This window comes from Rissa tridactyla, chromosome 9 (genome assembly GCF_028500815.1).
Source record: "Rissa tridactyla isolate bRisTri1 chromosome 9, bRisTri1.patW.cur.20221130, whole genome shotgun sequence".
NCBI classification, from domain to species: domain Eukaryota; kingdom Metazoa; phylum Chordata; class Aves; order Charadriiformes; family Laridae; genus Rissa; species Rissa tridactyla.
Window position 1 is genome coordinate 6,930,141 of NC_071474.1, and position 15,943 is coordinate 6,946,083.

At 41.1% G+C, this 15,943-nt stretch overlaps 1 protein-coding gene across 5 annotated transcripts in view; it reads right to left on the reverse strand.

Annotated features, from left to right (window-relative positions):
* Positions 1–15,943, reverse strand: part of MCTP2 (multiple C2 and transmembrane domain containing 2) — a 126,241-nt gene that overhangs the window by 45,594 nt on the left and 64,704 nt on the right. For all 5 annotated transcript variants that reach the window (XM_054214601.1, XM_054214600.1, XM_054214602.1 and 2 more), the window contains 4 exons: positions 13,518–13,620; positions 4,430–4,531; positions 3,609–3,683; positions 2,680–2,799 (listed from right to left, as the gene is read on the reverse strand). In XM_054214601.1, coding sequence (XP_054070576.1) covers positions 2,680–2,799; positions 3,609–3,683; positions 4,430–4,531; positions 13,518–13,620 — 400 coding nt within the window. The remainder of the gene's footprint in view (positions 1–2,679; positions 2,800–3,608; positions 3,684–4,429; positions 4,532–13,517; positions 13,621–15,943) is intronic.

Below are 15,943 nucleotides of genomic sequence, written 5' to 3' on the forward strand. Positions count from 1 at the left end.
AAAAACGGATGAGAAGCTTTGTGCATCTTCCTCACGTCTGGTAGTCAGTGTCAACTGCAAGCAAGTCATCAATAAGGACAAATTTGGTACAGGCTAAGCTGATACAAAACCAGGTACTGAACGTACATAGATGTTGCTTGCCAGGGAACGATGATTTTAAAATTGTGATATTTGGTATACCTTTTATTTAACCTGTGGATTTTACATACAGATTGGGGCTGGGAGGGATGCTGCACCTGCCATGCTGTGTGAGTATTTTCAATACTATTAAGACACACGCTGGAAATAGTGAGAGAGAGAGATATAATTAGCACTTCATTTTAAGTGCCAAAGCTGAATTATTTCCATGTGGAAAAAGTCAGACAGACTTACATTTTGGTTTGTAGAAGAAACCAGCTGTAATTATTCTTAGAATCATACATTTTTACTCTTTTCCCATTACCCGCTTTCTTTCAGGAAACCGGGAGCGTTATGGTATCCAGTAAAGACAATAATAATCTGAAACTTGTAACCTTTTGTAATCCTTTTCATTAGGAATCCATTCCTTTTTCTGTTGTCGTGGGTTGGGCCGGGTTGGCCAATGACAAGATGACAGATGCTCTACCCCACCTCTCGCTCCAAGGAGAGGAAGACGAAAGATAAAGAGATTTATGAGTTTAGGAAAAACTGAACTCCCTTAATGAAATATTAATAATAAAATGAAAAGGAAACAATGAAATAGATACAATACATACAAGTATACACAAAACCGGATCAAGTTCCTTGTAAGACATCACTGACAGGGACTGGGAAAGTTCCAGACTGGACTCAGGGACAAATGGGAGCCGGAACACACTGACCAGAATCAAAAGGCAGACGAGGTGACGGGGTCTTCCTCAGACGCCAGTCATCAAAGACAAGCAGGCCATTGGAGAAGGGCCAACAGAGAAGACCCAAAGACGAAGAGCCAACCTGACCCCTTTGGTCCCTCGGCTTCTATACTGGGCATGGCGGATGGGATGGAGCACCCCATTGGTCAGTTTGGGTCACCTGACCTGTCCGCCCCGCCACAGGGTAAACACCTGAGTCAGCTGACCCTGGTCGCCACGGCAACGAGCGTGCGCAGGGCTCTGCCTGAGCAGAAGTTGTCCCCGCTCCACCCCAAACCAGGACATCTCTAGACCCACTCTCCCACCGCCTTCTTTTTCTGCCTCGCCACCACTTCCAAACTTTTCCTAAATCTACGAAAATGAACTTCACGGCTATAACTTTGCAAGTATTTTGGTGCAAAATCTCTTAAGTGCGTGCCTGGATTCTTGCTGGGCGGTGATGGCAGGACTTCAGCACTGGGATTTTAATTACGTCCCTCCCTTTCCAGCCCCAGCGCGGATGACCATCCAATTCCCCTGTGCACAATCATAGAGCTGCCCTGCACAGCCGTACCTGCTTCAGCGAGGGACCGTCTGCTCTGCTCTCCAGCAGCTCTTCAACCATTAACTCCAGATATGGTCTAAATAAACTTCAAGCAACGGGAGAAAAAAAAGTACAGAGAAAAGACCCTCTTGTCTTCCCTACTCCTACGTGCTAGTCATCCCTCTAACCTGCAGGGTGAAAGACAGCTCCTCTGTCTTTGCTCTGGAGCTTCTGTCAACCAGACATGATCCATTTTACTCATCTGTAGCGAATACACTGGGAAGTGTTTTCCTGAAAAGAACCTTTAAGAGACTTATAATTCACAGACAGTAAAAGTGGGGGGGGAAATCTTGGAGATGTGGCTGTTATTTTGCTTAATAAACACTGAACTCAAAAACTTTCTTTCTGCATGCTGGACCACCACAAAACGATTTTGCAACCTTTAATGGCATGCCAAACATTTCAAGCATGAAGAAAATGTCACACCGCAGAATAAAAAGCAGGCAAAACCTTTTTGTGCTTGAGTGGATTATGAGAAAACTGCAAATGGGGTGTTTACTACCAAGAGGAAAAAGGAGAGAGCTGAAAAGTGGGACAGGCAGGTGGAGAACTTGGCTTTTTGTTCACAGAGCGCAGCACAACTCACTGACCAGTGAGTTTTGCTTTTTTCCTTTAAAGCAACGTATTATTACCATCAAGAGAATAGATTTGCAACGGGCAATGTCAACAGAGCTGTTTAGGTGCCATAGGGACACAGGCATAGCAGACATCAATAACCTACAGCAAAGTGCCACCGAATTGCAATGGGAGATGGAAGGGACAAGACCCATCAGCTCACTGCATCAGCCAAATCAAAGTCATCTCCCTGCATCAGCCAAATCAAAGTCATCTCCCTGCACTGCGCTCTTGGCCACCACCTCCCTCCTTTCCTACCACCCAGTTGCCATGTTTTTTAAAAAAAAAAAAAAAAAAAAAAAAAAACAAAACAGAATCATCACATGGTCACAGCCTTTACAGGGTGGCATCGCCCACCACGGACATGAGCATCCTAGGTGCAGGTTGGTGAACATCTCTGCACCAAAGCTATTCCTGAAGGTCTAATTTCCGTGCCCGTCAGGCCCAACGTGGCCCAAGCTGCCTTGAAACCCGCAGCCTTGCAGCTACGAAATACCAATAACGGCAAATGATAAAGGGCTTTGTGGAGAGGAGGAGTGGAGAGGAAGGCATTGTAACACTCAAGATCTTATATCACTTAGCCTCATGCAATAAAAGAAGAAATCCACTTACCACAAATGCTATCACGCTCTTTACCGTGGACTCCCAGAGAAAGCAGCTCCGAAGGAATTGTATTGTATTCCATATTGCCATGGTGATTTTTTTCACGCGATCAACATTTCTTGATAAGATCTGATAAATATTGAGTGGGAGGAGGGGAGGAGAAAAGGAGTTTAATCAAACACTCTAATATCCTACTATTGCTTCAGAAACAGGGGTAATTTAAGCTAGAAACGCATGCCAGGGCACATATTACAAATAAAGCCTCTGTTTCAGAGACACGCTCCAGCTCCTGCCTGCTTTCTGATTACACCCAAACCTTCCAGATTTTCCTCATCCCTTAGAAAAAAAAAAAGAAAAAGGAAAAAAGAAAACAACGCATCTTGATGTCAAAACTAAATAAAACTGTAACACAAACCTCCCTTCGTTCACCTCCAATTCTCAAAATATAACGTCGTCTTAGGAAAAGGAACAGAGAGAATGTAATCAAAACACTGAATCTCTTCTCTACGTGTTTGGGATTAGTCCGTAGAAATAAATATGGAATTTTAGCCTTATTATAGGGCACCTTTATTTAAAAAAAAAAAAAATGGCCATTTTTCTAAAATCCTATGGACTTTTAAAATAAATAATTTAGAACTGGTTTCTTCCTTCCCAATGAAGGGAATAAGGCTCTCATTGAGCTTTAGATGCTGCGAACCGCGCAACAGCCACAGCTACCTTTTTCACTCTGAAGCATGAAGCAGAACTACTGCTGCAAACTAGATCAGAAAGCAATTTTGTGTTAACACAAACAAACCTTTTAATATATACAGAAATACACAGAATTTACACGTGTTCAGCATTTTATGCGTAAATAGGGTTTGTTCTTGCAACTGTACTACAGCAATTCAAATCTTTGCAAAAGAGATGCGAGAGCTGAGCCCAGACACAATGTTCACCTTTTTGGAAAATTTGCGGTTCTCCTCAGTAAAGCGCTTTTCTCGGGGCCTGAATGTTCTAATACTTGCTTTAATCTAATAAAAAAAAAAAAAAAGAAAAGAAAAGAAATTAAAAAGGTATCATGTAGTTTTAAGTGCATTATTTCAGCTTTGTATCACCAGTGTTGACGAGGAATTTCTTTCACTCTTTTCAGCCTCTGTGTGACTTAGGAGAAGCTGCTAGGACAAACATGGATGGGTTAAATTGGGCAAGGCTGGACTCACTTCAGCAAGAGCAGGGCTGCAGTGTAGCCCACGTTGGCCTTAATAAATAGGATTTAACTCGGTAAAAGGCTGTAGGGCATAAACAATTGAGACTGACTCAGCCACCTAAAAACTAAGTGCACCAGGTACATGCCTCATTAATTTTCCTGTCAACACCCTGGGAAGAGAACATCGTGGGTCAGCTTTTTGGGAGGAAGTAGGTGTTAAAAGTAATGTATAATAATCTAAACATTAAGCCCTTTTTTGGCTGTTGCAAATGAAGCTGTGGTGTACAGCAATCAGCATCTTCTTCTTAAGGCGTCTGTGGTCACTTGTCAGTCCCAAAACGCCCCTGCATTGTCCCATCCACCTGGATCGGCCATCAGAGAGCTCTGATGCCCCAGTACTTCTCCACCCACGGCGTGAAACCCCCCTCCACCACCAGATGCAACCGGGTCGGGACTTTTCTTGCTTGGCTCCTGGTTTTCACCGGATCACCCTCTCCGCCCACCCCCATCCTTGCAGATTCGCACATTTCTTCCACCAGCAATAAACAAAGAGAAAATATTTCAACTTACAGGATTAAATAGAACATCCAGCTCCAAGTAAATTACTCCTTTTGAAGCACGTTCCAAGTCTTTATTCTTCAGCGTGTAACAACTTTGTTTACCATTTCTAATCTATAGTTTGGGGGGGGGGAGGAAAAAGCATCAATATTTTCCCAGCTGTAATACACAATATAGTTGAAAGACACTACAAACAAATAAATAAATAAATAAATCCCAAGCACAACAAAACCCCTCCCCAAACCCTGATAATGTACTTGGAGCCTGAAATACAAAATGACCGTTGGATTAGAGACCTATAAAATTGCAGATTAAATCTCTTATGGTCCAACTTTAATTTACAGACCTTGTACTTTATAGTAGAGCAGTGCACGCAATAACCAGTCAGAAAATTCTGCCCTGGAAGCCAGTGAGTTGATGGGAAGTAATCAGCCTCAGTTATTACAGGTTTAAAATGGTTTTTTTCTTCCAAAGTTCAGGAAAAGAGCCACAAACAACAGTTTACCTACCTATTGCACACTCCAGTACACGAACCCACTTCTTAACGCTTAGTTTATTGCAAGGTTGTCAAATTATTACCCAGGAAACAAACGCAATCCAAAGAAATTAATCAGCTTAAGTGGAGCAAATGCTAATGTAACAAATGCTCAAAATTAACTAATTCATGTAAAAGACTTCTCCCCCCACCCCACCCCTGAATTTCAATACCATTTCTATGCTCTAATCTGCCGGTTGGCCCTATCGCATTAAACGTCTATTAAAAAAAAAAACCTCCCTCACCATTTTGTAAACTATTTGGCTCAAATCAAAAGCATTCTCTCTTCAAAAAGTGATGGCAGAAATATATTTATTATACACAGTAGGATATGTATTGATTAAACATTTGGCTTTTTAGGAAGCAGACCAGTTAATTCTAAACAGCAGTAACATAAAAAACTGCAGCTTACCAAAAAGCTACATTCAGGGACTGTAATGATCAAAGATTAAAGATAACGGAGGAAATTTGGGGGCATGAAATTGCAACCATATTTAAAACGGCTATTGCTGCTGCGGCATTTAGAAGAGGCACTCATATAAACCACGGCAGAAATGAGTAAGGGGAAGAAAAAAAAAAAAAAAGGCATAATGGGAACCAAGTGATTTCACGAGACAAGGGAAAGGTCACTTCCATTCCCAATGCTGCTCCACCCTTTCTGCACCAAGTAGCTCGTCAAAGGCTAGATGGGTTTTCTGGCTAACGGTTGAAAGGGAAGAGGGCTCTCCACAAGGACCAACTTTGCATTCTCTGTGGTGTCCAACCAGGAGCTCCAGCAAATGAACTCTGCTTTCACTGCAAGAGAGTACATGCAGGGTTGGAGCTGATGGCAAAGGATGCTGCAGCTCCCAAGAAAGGGGCAGGCAAAAAACTATTTTGCAGACCAGCAGGCTCAGACAACCTGCAGCCCCAAAACAGAAGAGCTGCTGAAGTGGCTGGCCCCTCTTCTAGGGCCAAATGAACTGGCATCAGAAGGTCCTCAGGCCAACTGCCACACACAGTATTGTCGGCCCATCATAAAGGATTCTGCTGTTTCAGCAGTTTGCTTTCCCCCTCCTCAAGCAAAAGCAAAAAATAATTTTAAAAGCTACTGAAAGAAAACAAAACCAAAATTTATTCAGAAATTCAAGATTTTGTTCAGTTTCCCGAATTGAGTGAAAAATGGATTTACTGATGTAGAGATACAGGACCAGAAGGACATGGTTTGCAGTTGTTGTCCCTTTGGATCAAGGGGGTGCCACCAGCAGCAGATTTAGACTGAGTTTTGATTCACGGACTCTCCTGCAACAGGATAGAAGGTATGTTGTTCCCAGTGTGTCTGCAGAGATGTAGGTGTCCAATACATGTCACAATATCATAATTCTGCGTTCTCCGTAGTTATTAATTCGGGGGCTGAATTTCCATATATTTCAATTAATTACACCTATTTCTCATAACATTTCATCTTATTACCCTAGGAGCAACGACTAGTGGGAAGTTCTCTTTACATTCCTTGCGATACACTTCTTTCTTACATCTTTCAAGAGCGTTAACAAACAAGGAAAAAAAGGTCACATGCTGCTAAACTGATAGAAAACCAAAAAGAAATGGTGTCACTACTGAGAAGGTCCGCGTGTGATATCGTGGTCTTCCGTGCTCAAAAAATACTTCTGACTTTGGGGAAAAGACTCTTCATTTTAAGAGCTGGAGCTGAATCAAACATTTTGGGTGTGTCTGCAGGTGTGTTCGCACAGCAAGTTTCTAATCAGCAACAATAACTTCCATCTCTGTCTTTGGAAATGGGGGTTGTTAGTTGCTTGGAAAATAATTTTTAAATTGTGTCCTTATTATTGTTGCTGCTGTTTTAAAATTGAACAGGCAGAAAGTAATGCAGTGCAAATACAGCTTTATAGTCAGCTTCATCTGGCATCTTTAATTCTAAGTGTTTGACTTGTCTGGTAAAAGATGTGCAATTATAACTCAGCCTAAGACTAAACATTCATGCAGATATCCTAGCTTTTGACCTTCTTCAGAGTCAAAAAAGCACATCAGAGAACAACTGGCTATGAAACGGTGTTTCTCCATTGCATTTGCATTTGGATAAAAAGAAAAAACCCTGCAAAAAAGTCAAGGGAAAATATCTCTTACAGTTTTGGCAGTGTGCTAATCCAGTGCGGTTCAACAAAAGGTGTAGGGTAATTCTAACACCCATGACTGCATGGAGATTAGATCGGTGGCATGTCTCAACTGTGCCCAGAAGAAAACATCCAAAAGAGCTTTTAGTACTCTACGTTTTCATTGCATGCTGTTCTTGGGCAAGAGTTCAGATTCTGTTCAACGTCTCCCTCAGTCTCGAGAGACAGCCAGTCATATTAATTTCATTTTGGATCTCTCTCTTTCTCCTCTCTGGGTTCTCTTCCCTAAGTCTCTGCTGTTCGCAAAGACTGCTGAAACGCTTTCTCCAGCTGTGGAAAAGGTGAGCAGCCAGGACTGGGATCCTAGGATGAACCTAAATGTCAGAAAGATCAGTTTTCTTCTATCACCCAAACATCTTTTGCTACATACCTGATCTCACGTGGATTTCACTCAATAGATATCCCTGACAGTTGTATCTAAAATAGGTTATCTTTCCCATGAATGTTTACATCTACTTATGGGGAAAGGAACGTTCAAATTAAAAGTGAAAATATCTGCAGGTGAGGTCCTTAAAGAGACGTAATCAATATTATTCCTCTATTGATGATGTTTTATATCCTCACTGAATACTAATGCCTGCATTCTCTGAAAGCGTCTTAATAGCATACAACACACCAGGGCTCAATCGCCAACCACGAGTGCCCGTAACCACATGATTAACATGAGGACAGTAGTGCCTACCCCGCTGACATGCTTCATTTTGCAAGGTCACCATCATAAAAAAAAGTCAGGATTTTGATCCCGTGGGAATTTCTGATATTTGAGGCCTTTCCCTGTTCTGAATCAATTCAGAAAGACAAGAGATCAGTATCAGTTTTTTCACAGAGCAACTCATATATTCTGTATCACAGTCTCTTCTCCATACAGGACCATGCAAAGGAAATTATCAGTTGAAAGGAAAAGCTAAAATTCTTTGTGCATTAAATATTTCGACCTACAGAGGCACTTCAGACAGAGGCAACTTCTGGCAGTGCTTTAGCTGAAGAAAACGTTCAGGTACGCGAGACCACCGTACAGTCAAGGCCCAAAGTGCACCAGGTTCCTTTCAAATGAATGAATATTATTTGCTAAACTCTTCCCACAGATGTCCCCAGTAAAACAAATGTGACTAAACACAGTATTGATGTAGCCAGCCAATGCTAAATCTATTAAGCAACAACCTTCTGACCGCTTGGGAATTTTAATGAAATAGCGAAAGCCGAGATTGATATGACATGAAACACGGAGAAGACAGGACCCTTACGCAGCAAAGGGTGTTTTTTCATTGCTCTTGTCTCAAAGAAATATGGTTTAGTGGCTTTTTTTTTTACATTGATTTTAAGAAAACTTCACTCTGTATCCAGCTTTGATGCAGATTCAATGTCACATATTGATGACCTGACAGAAGAACGCTGGGTTAAACCTCTGTACATCAACACCCGTGACGTGTGGAAAGGGTAATGGCTACTCTCCAAGGGTAATTCATCTAAAGCATTTGGAACCTCTGATATTCCTGCTTGAGCTCATTGCTGATGCACAATGTCATACCATTTGCCCTGAATAACATAAAGCTGTCTTGTAATAGACACACACCTACCCTTATTCAAAGGACATATTTCCCCAGGAAAAGATGAAAGCAAGCCACATATTTGATCCACCTGGACATGAATAAAGAGGTTTTTTGTTTCTCTCCAGTCTTGCAATATATATTGATCGGATTTTCTACGAAATGCCTATTCATTCATCCCAAAACTCTTTGCCCCAAACATTTCACTTGTAACAACATTCTGTGGGATCCAATGTTGAATGGACATTTGGATTCTTGGCAAAGGATTGGTATCTAAAGACCAAATAGATACGGAGCTGACGGTCTGAAAGAAATCAGGCAGCCACGCGTGGGCCTCCAGGCAATCTGAGGAGGAGCTGAAAACCTCACAAGGTTCCCAGGTGCTACTTGAGAAAAACATTCCTGTTGTTTCCATTTCAGTGAGTAGTACACGGTCAGGGGAGAATTTAATTTCAAAAACAAGGTGTAATTTTTTCCAGAAGAGATACTGTGTTTTTTCCCTATTCCAAAATTTCTGCTTCATGACAGGGATAAAAGTCAGAATGGACTATCCACTTCACAGCTGCCTCCATCGAATAAATGCAGCATTTTCACTTTTCTCAAACTCTAAAGCTTTCTCCTGGAAAAGGCTGTGCACTTATGGTCAAGTGCTAAGTAATTGCAATCGTCAGGTGTCTGCTCTCTGAATCCAGGCCATGTTTTAGATAATTAAGCTTGCAAAAGTCATACTGCTTGTTTTCACTGTGTCGTTGGCTACCGACCTTGCTTGGCACTTGAAAACATTTCATAGACCTCTTCCTGTTTGCTGAAAAAAGGGTGCAGCTGAAGACTACTCTGAGCTGATAATTCAGCAGATAAAAAACATTCCATTCTGCGATACCGCTCTTCACTCAAAGGTCTTTCTATGTGAGGATATTTGATATACTCTGCTTTCGAATTCATTGAAGCACACTACATGCTCCCATGTCTCTAATAACTTGGGGCCTTCTAGGAGACAGGAGTCTCTTGAAGCAAAACAAAAAAGACAGACCCTCACAAAGAGAAACACGGTTACTTTTGCTAAGATCTAGGGCACAAAGGAACACAGAGATGGAAAGGACTTCTTTGATAATTAGTTCAAGTCCCCCAAAACCTACAAAACTTCTAAACCTATCAAACTCCTTTCTTGAAGCAATGAAGTTTTTGCCCTACTTCTTCTTTCCCCAGGATCATCTTCAGTGTCTAGCACAAAAGCCTGCTCTGTTCAGTGGTGTAAATGGTCTTCTCTTTCATTCCCCAGACTCTGTATGTCACCTCTGGCAAGAAAGGGATCCATTTTGTTGAATATCTTGGCAGCACTAATCTGTCTTTTCCACTTTAAATTCTGCTTTTGTGAACGTGGCTGACCAGAGCTGTATTTGAGATGAGGTCTCTTATACATGGAGGACAGTAGTTTGATGTAAAGATGGGCAGGAGAAATAAAATACAATAGGTTGATTAACACGGAAAAGCTAAAGATAAAATGCAAGCAAATAACCACTTCTCTCCCTCTGTCCCCCACCTACCTACAAATAGAGAAAATTCCATATTCACTGTAATGCTATCAAAATCAATGTCTCTACAGTGCATTAATAGAGATGTATGAGACACAAATCAAATTGTGTATTCATCCAATATTACTTCATCATGCCTATCAAAATAACATGAAGTTTTCAGCTTTATTCATCATCTGACGCTTTAAAACTCTTCCCATGCTGCCCAGTTTTTTATGTTTCTTATTTGGTGCCTGCAATGAGCCTAGATCACAGTCAAGGATGAATGGAAAGCATAAGTAATTTCCCTGTCTCTGAATTTTTGTGTAGTAAGGTTATTCGAGTGTTAATGTGATGATGAACGTGTACACTAGTTTGCAAAACGCCGATGTAAAACTCCTGTACACATTTAAACCAAAATTCATTGTCAAATTAATTAAACATTTCATATCCCTCAAACATATACTTTATTCAAGGCAGTTTTTCATTAAGAAAAGAATTTAGTCATCCATGAACAATTCCTGAAGTAAACTTACTTCATGTGCTGACAGCTCACGAGTCAAATTTGTGCGTTTTTAACAGGGAATAAAAACGCGGGTACTTCTATTTTCGAAAGGGAGTTTAATGCAAGGCAAATATTAGGCCTGATTACCTAGGAGAAATTAAACCTATATGATTTGTGACGCTTCCTTGAGTCTTTAACTATTGTTCTCTTTCAGCATATTTATCTAAATGGTTCAAAGAATACATTCAAATTTATAGTGAAAATTATAACATACATTAAAATTCCCATTTCAAGAAAAAGAGCTTAGAAAATTACAGTTCTCTGTCTCAGCAGACTAAGTTAATAGGTGCAAAATGTTTTTTAATCAGAAGCAGAGACGAATATATTTACACTAGATTTGACTGAAATAGGAGGCAGAGAAGTTTGGACGAGACGGAAGAAGATCAATTGGCAAGGGGAAGCATAAACAATTTTTTTCTTTTTTTATTTTTTTTTTTGTCTCAAACCTTGGACAAAAAACCTACGCTGAATAGTTTGGACATTACCACACACATGCACTCCCCTCCTCTGCCTTGTTACATGCTTCCTAAGGGATACTTGACAAATGCCTATAAAATCAACAGAAAATCCAAATCTAACATCTTCTCACTGTGAGCCCACACAGCCTGCTGCCGATCATGCCGACCATTTGGCAAGGACTGGATCTGCAGGAGAGCAGCTGCTCCAGCCACTCTCTTCCAGTAACATCAGAGATACGAGGACTTGGGGAAAAATTAACCAAGTGATCAAAAATGGAATAAAAGATGTTAAGAGGTTTTTTCCTCCCTGTAAACATCAAATCATCCTCCATGCCCAACTGACTCTAATATTGTTCTAAAACTGGAGATATCGACAACTCAAGCCACTAAAATAGACAAACAATCTAAAATATACCCAGCCTCAAAAAGAGCTTGCAGTCCGAGCCACGGAGGGAAGACGGTTGCAAAGCACACAAGAGTGTGTGGGCTACCAAAAGCCCAGTATTTACTCCTCAGCTTCTATAGCTTAGGCTTTTCTTACCCCCAAATTGCAGGGGCTCCCCTGTTCTGGACTCCAGTATAACTTGGAAAGAGCACACAGTGGATGAAAACAAACACACTTTCGCGAAGAGATTCAGAAGCTACATTGCTTTTAATTCGCGTATACAAGAAATACACTTATTTAGACAAAATAATAACAAAACTGGAGCACCCTGGCCTATTTCTTTACCGCTATAAAGCATTCCTTAGGTTGGGTTCATATCCTCTAAGAGTTTTCTGGGCAGTTCGTTATTTATTTGGAAACATCAAATATTTGCAGTTCCCCTCTCTGATCTTGATTGGTCCCTTACCTAAACTATGCTGACTCCGTCGGGCTTATATTGCCTGCTTTGATCAGATGGGACTTTTGCTTTTCCTCAAGAAACCTCCCATTTCTCCAGTCTCTGCTACGACAGAGCCGCACTAAACCGTTATTGCAACGTTGCCTTTCCTGCAGCAGCCCACCTCTAAAACTCAAAGACAAACTCTTGCCTTAACCATAAGAGAAGCGTGCCAGCCTTTCTGCAGAGGTGAATATGCTTTCACAGAGATGTTTCCAAACAATACTGCAGTTTTTTTACTCTGTAATTTCAGTCAGGATTCACCGGCTGCCTATTCGAGAGTGCTGTTACTCACAGGATCACACTGTGTGTCACCGAAAGCATTGCACTACTGCGTGTATCGCTTGAATCACGTTCTGTATTGCAAGTGTGAATGTTTGTACAAGGTTCGACGTGGTACTCACCGCATAAATATCTGACACACCCTCTCCTCTGCCTATGGAGCCTACTGCAAAATGGCAGTGCCCCAAAACTCAAGGAAACCCCCACACTTAGATGTGTTTACACGACTTGACTGATCCGAGCACGAGAGTCCTGTATCGTTTCACGCCTCATCTACTAACTGATTTAATAAAAGCCACAGCCTAGAAAGTTCTCAAACTTTACTGCGAAAGTTACCAGAATCTTCTGTGATACTGCACATACACATGGAGCTGTTTACATCCTCTTCATCTGGTTTACTCATTCTATTACCACCAGCCTTGTTCCAAAATTAAATCAGCCTTACCAAACACAAAGCTGCTTTTCCCCTATTTCTCTATTAATGTCTTTTAATGACCCTTTTATGGCCCCCTCTCTTTAGCCTGGCCTTTTTTGGCCATTTCTGAAAAAGCTTCAACTCTCCTTAATCTCCAGAGCAACCACTTTCCCCTGAGCTCGCTTTGTTTCCAGTTTTGATTTTATACTCCCATGGTAGCGCTCACTCTTCACATATTTGTTTACAGAACAAAAGCCACCAGTCTTTAAAAGCACTGTGGAGTAGAAAACACCCCTTTTAGGTAATTTTATTCAGCTGTGCCAATAACAACAGCTATCTCTAGTCAATCCTACTGTGATGTGCAATTACTTTCTTGGAGTAAAAAGAAGCAAGACAGAACAAAGACATGCTTAAAATGTTACCTTCAGAAGATGATGTGGAAACATACAGAACAACTCAATTATGTTTTCAGACCTACACGGCATATAGTACTGATGAAGTACAGACACTTCTGCAATTTTCTTTCCAATCAACCAAATTTGTACTAAAATGGGTTGGCAACGCTCGTTACACTAAGGAGAACTATAAACACTGCCAACTAAAGCATATATAGATCACAAAGCCTGTTTATCTCTAAATCTGTGTTGCTTTGTGCTATGGGGAAAAGAAATGAAGCTCGTTCCCAGCGAAACCATCAATGTTTGAATGATATGCGTGGCAAAGGTAACTTACAGACAGCAAAGGGATGGCAACTTTTCCAAGGAAATCAGGGGGTTTATCTCCATCTTCATCAAACACTGTCACTTCCAGAACATCATGAATATCTTTAATAGGGCTGGAACAAAAAGTGCAGACACATAAAAAAATAACATTCGATACACATGCATACAGTCTCCTCCACAAAGATCTGAGAATACTGTTTTACTAATTAAGTTTGTATTACCTTGGAGTATAAAACTAGCATTTAATTAAATTCCCCTAAAAAAGGAATCAAATTATGGGTATTCCCCAAGCTTTCCCCTCATGTTTCAGTCCCATAACTAGATGAAGAAAATAACTACCAGACAGTGACACTTTTTGTGCGTCGATATTGATGCCAACGGTGTAGAACTCAGCTCTCCAACAGGGAAAGCTGGTGACTGGGAGAGGTCAAGGCCTGAATTCAAAACCAGGCTTCAGGACATTAAAGAAATAATACAGGAAACAAAACTTACGCAAGTTCATTTGACCTGAACAATTATTGAAAAATTGTCTCCCTTTTTAAGGTTCTAACAAAACTAATTACTTTAATATAAACCTAACAACCCTAATTAAGGACCAAATGTACAATATTTTTGTTTTGTTCAGTGCAAATGCTCTACTGAGGTGACAGTGGGGACGATCCTGAGCATTTATTAGGTCATTAATAAATCAGTCTCATCTTAGAAAAATTGTGTGCCTGCAAAAGCACGTGTAACTGGAGACGACTTATGAGTTGCATTCATTATCTCCTCTTTTCCTTTTTCCATGGGCAAGAGTTAAAGAAAGAGTTACATGGTACAGTGCGTGTTTCTTATTTAACTAAATGCAGCCGTTCTGCTCGAAAGAAGGTTGTTTCAGAGCTGTCCTGCTCCCAGAACCTCTGCCTGCAACACAGTGGAGTTGCTCCTCGCGTAGCAAGTCTGAACCTCAAAGCCACCTGGTTGCCTCTCCAGCTGGCAGCCACAGCATGTTCTGTGATGTGACCAGCAGCCGAACCACCATGAAAGGCACTGTTTTCAAGACATTATAGCTTTAAAATACACTGAAACCTGCCACTTCTGCAACTAGATATCCACATTCCTCACCAAGGCATTATCATTTCCCATATGATAAAGCTACCAGTGGTATAAAATATTAAAACCCCTACAGTGACACACGCAGATAAGTGTGTTGCAGAAAATCTGAGTATGATGGGAAGGGCTCTCTGGTGGTCTTGAACACTCTGGCTGAAATGCATTCGTTCACTCAAAATAATCCACTCTGCTCCAAAATAAATCTAAATCATCAATAGCTTTTAAGGTGCTTAATTGAAATTTTTTTAAATGGCCAAAAATCTAAGGAGAGCTGTGAGAGCCTGACTGGCTCTGCAGATTTGGTGCTTGGACTAGCCGTGCAACAGCAATGAGAAAGTTAGAGGGAGTCCACAGCTGACATTTCTGAGACCCACAGGAAGTACAGACACAGCTTTCTTTTTAAATGAAATAATTCTGAATTCTTGTTAGGTCTATTTTTTTGTATGAACATCCGACAAGACTCAGCTGCTGGCACAATCTCAGAATAAACAGTGATGAGTGGAAGCTTCTTGAGAACAGACAAAGTAAGAGAAAGGACTCGGAGAGAGACGCATTCAGCTGCAGCCATGAATTAAACAGAAATCTGGCAAGGTACTTCTATCAAAGAGACCAGATACTTTTTATTGTGTTCCCATCCAGCCCAGTATTTATGAATGTTGCTTTTGCAAGATGTCCATCATTCTCAAACTGCTCTTCCAGCGGACAGGTGCAAATGTCATAAACGCTCCGTTGCCAGCCCTCGCGATTGCCTTCCTTGCCACAGACTACCACAGTCTTGGAGACGTTTATCTCACTCAGTCATTGGGCTGTTGGGGGTTGTTCAGCCTGAAGAAGAGGAGGCTCCGGGGAGACCTTATAGCATGAAGGGGGCTACAGGAAGGCCGGGGAGGGGCTGTTTGCAAGGGCACGTAGCGATAGGACGAGGGGCAGTGGCTTTAAACTAGAGCAGGGCAGGTTTAGATCAGACATTAGGAAGAAGTTCTTTACGCTGAGGGTGGTGAGACACTGGCCCAGGTTGCCCAGAGAGGTGGTGGAGGCCCCATCCCTGGAGACATTCAAGGCCAGGCTTGATGAGGCTCTGAGCAACCTGATCTAGTTGAAGATGTCCCTGCTTACTGCAGGGGGGTTGGACTAGGTGACCTTTAAAGGTCCCTTCCAACCCAACACATTCTATGATTCTATGATTCACAAAAATCTTTGTCAGCGTAAATCAAGATGAAAAAATTGTGCTTTTTTTGCTTTTTATAGTTTATACATAAAATATATATAAGTATATATATGTATTGTATATATATTTTATATATATATTATATATATATTGTGTGTATATATATATAATGCTTT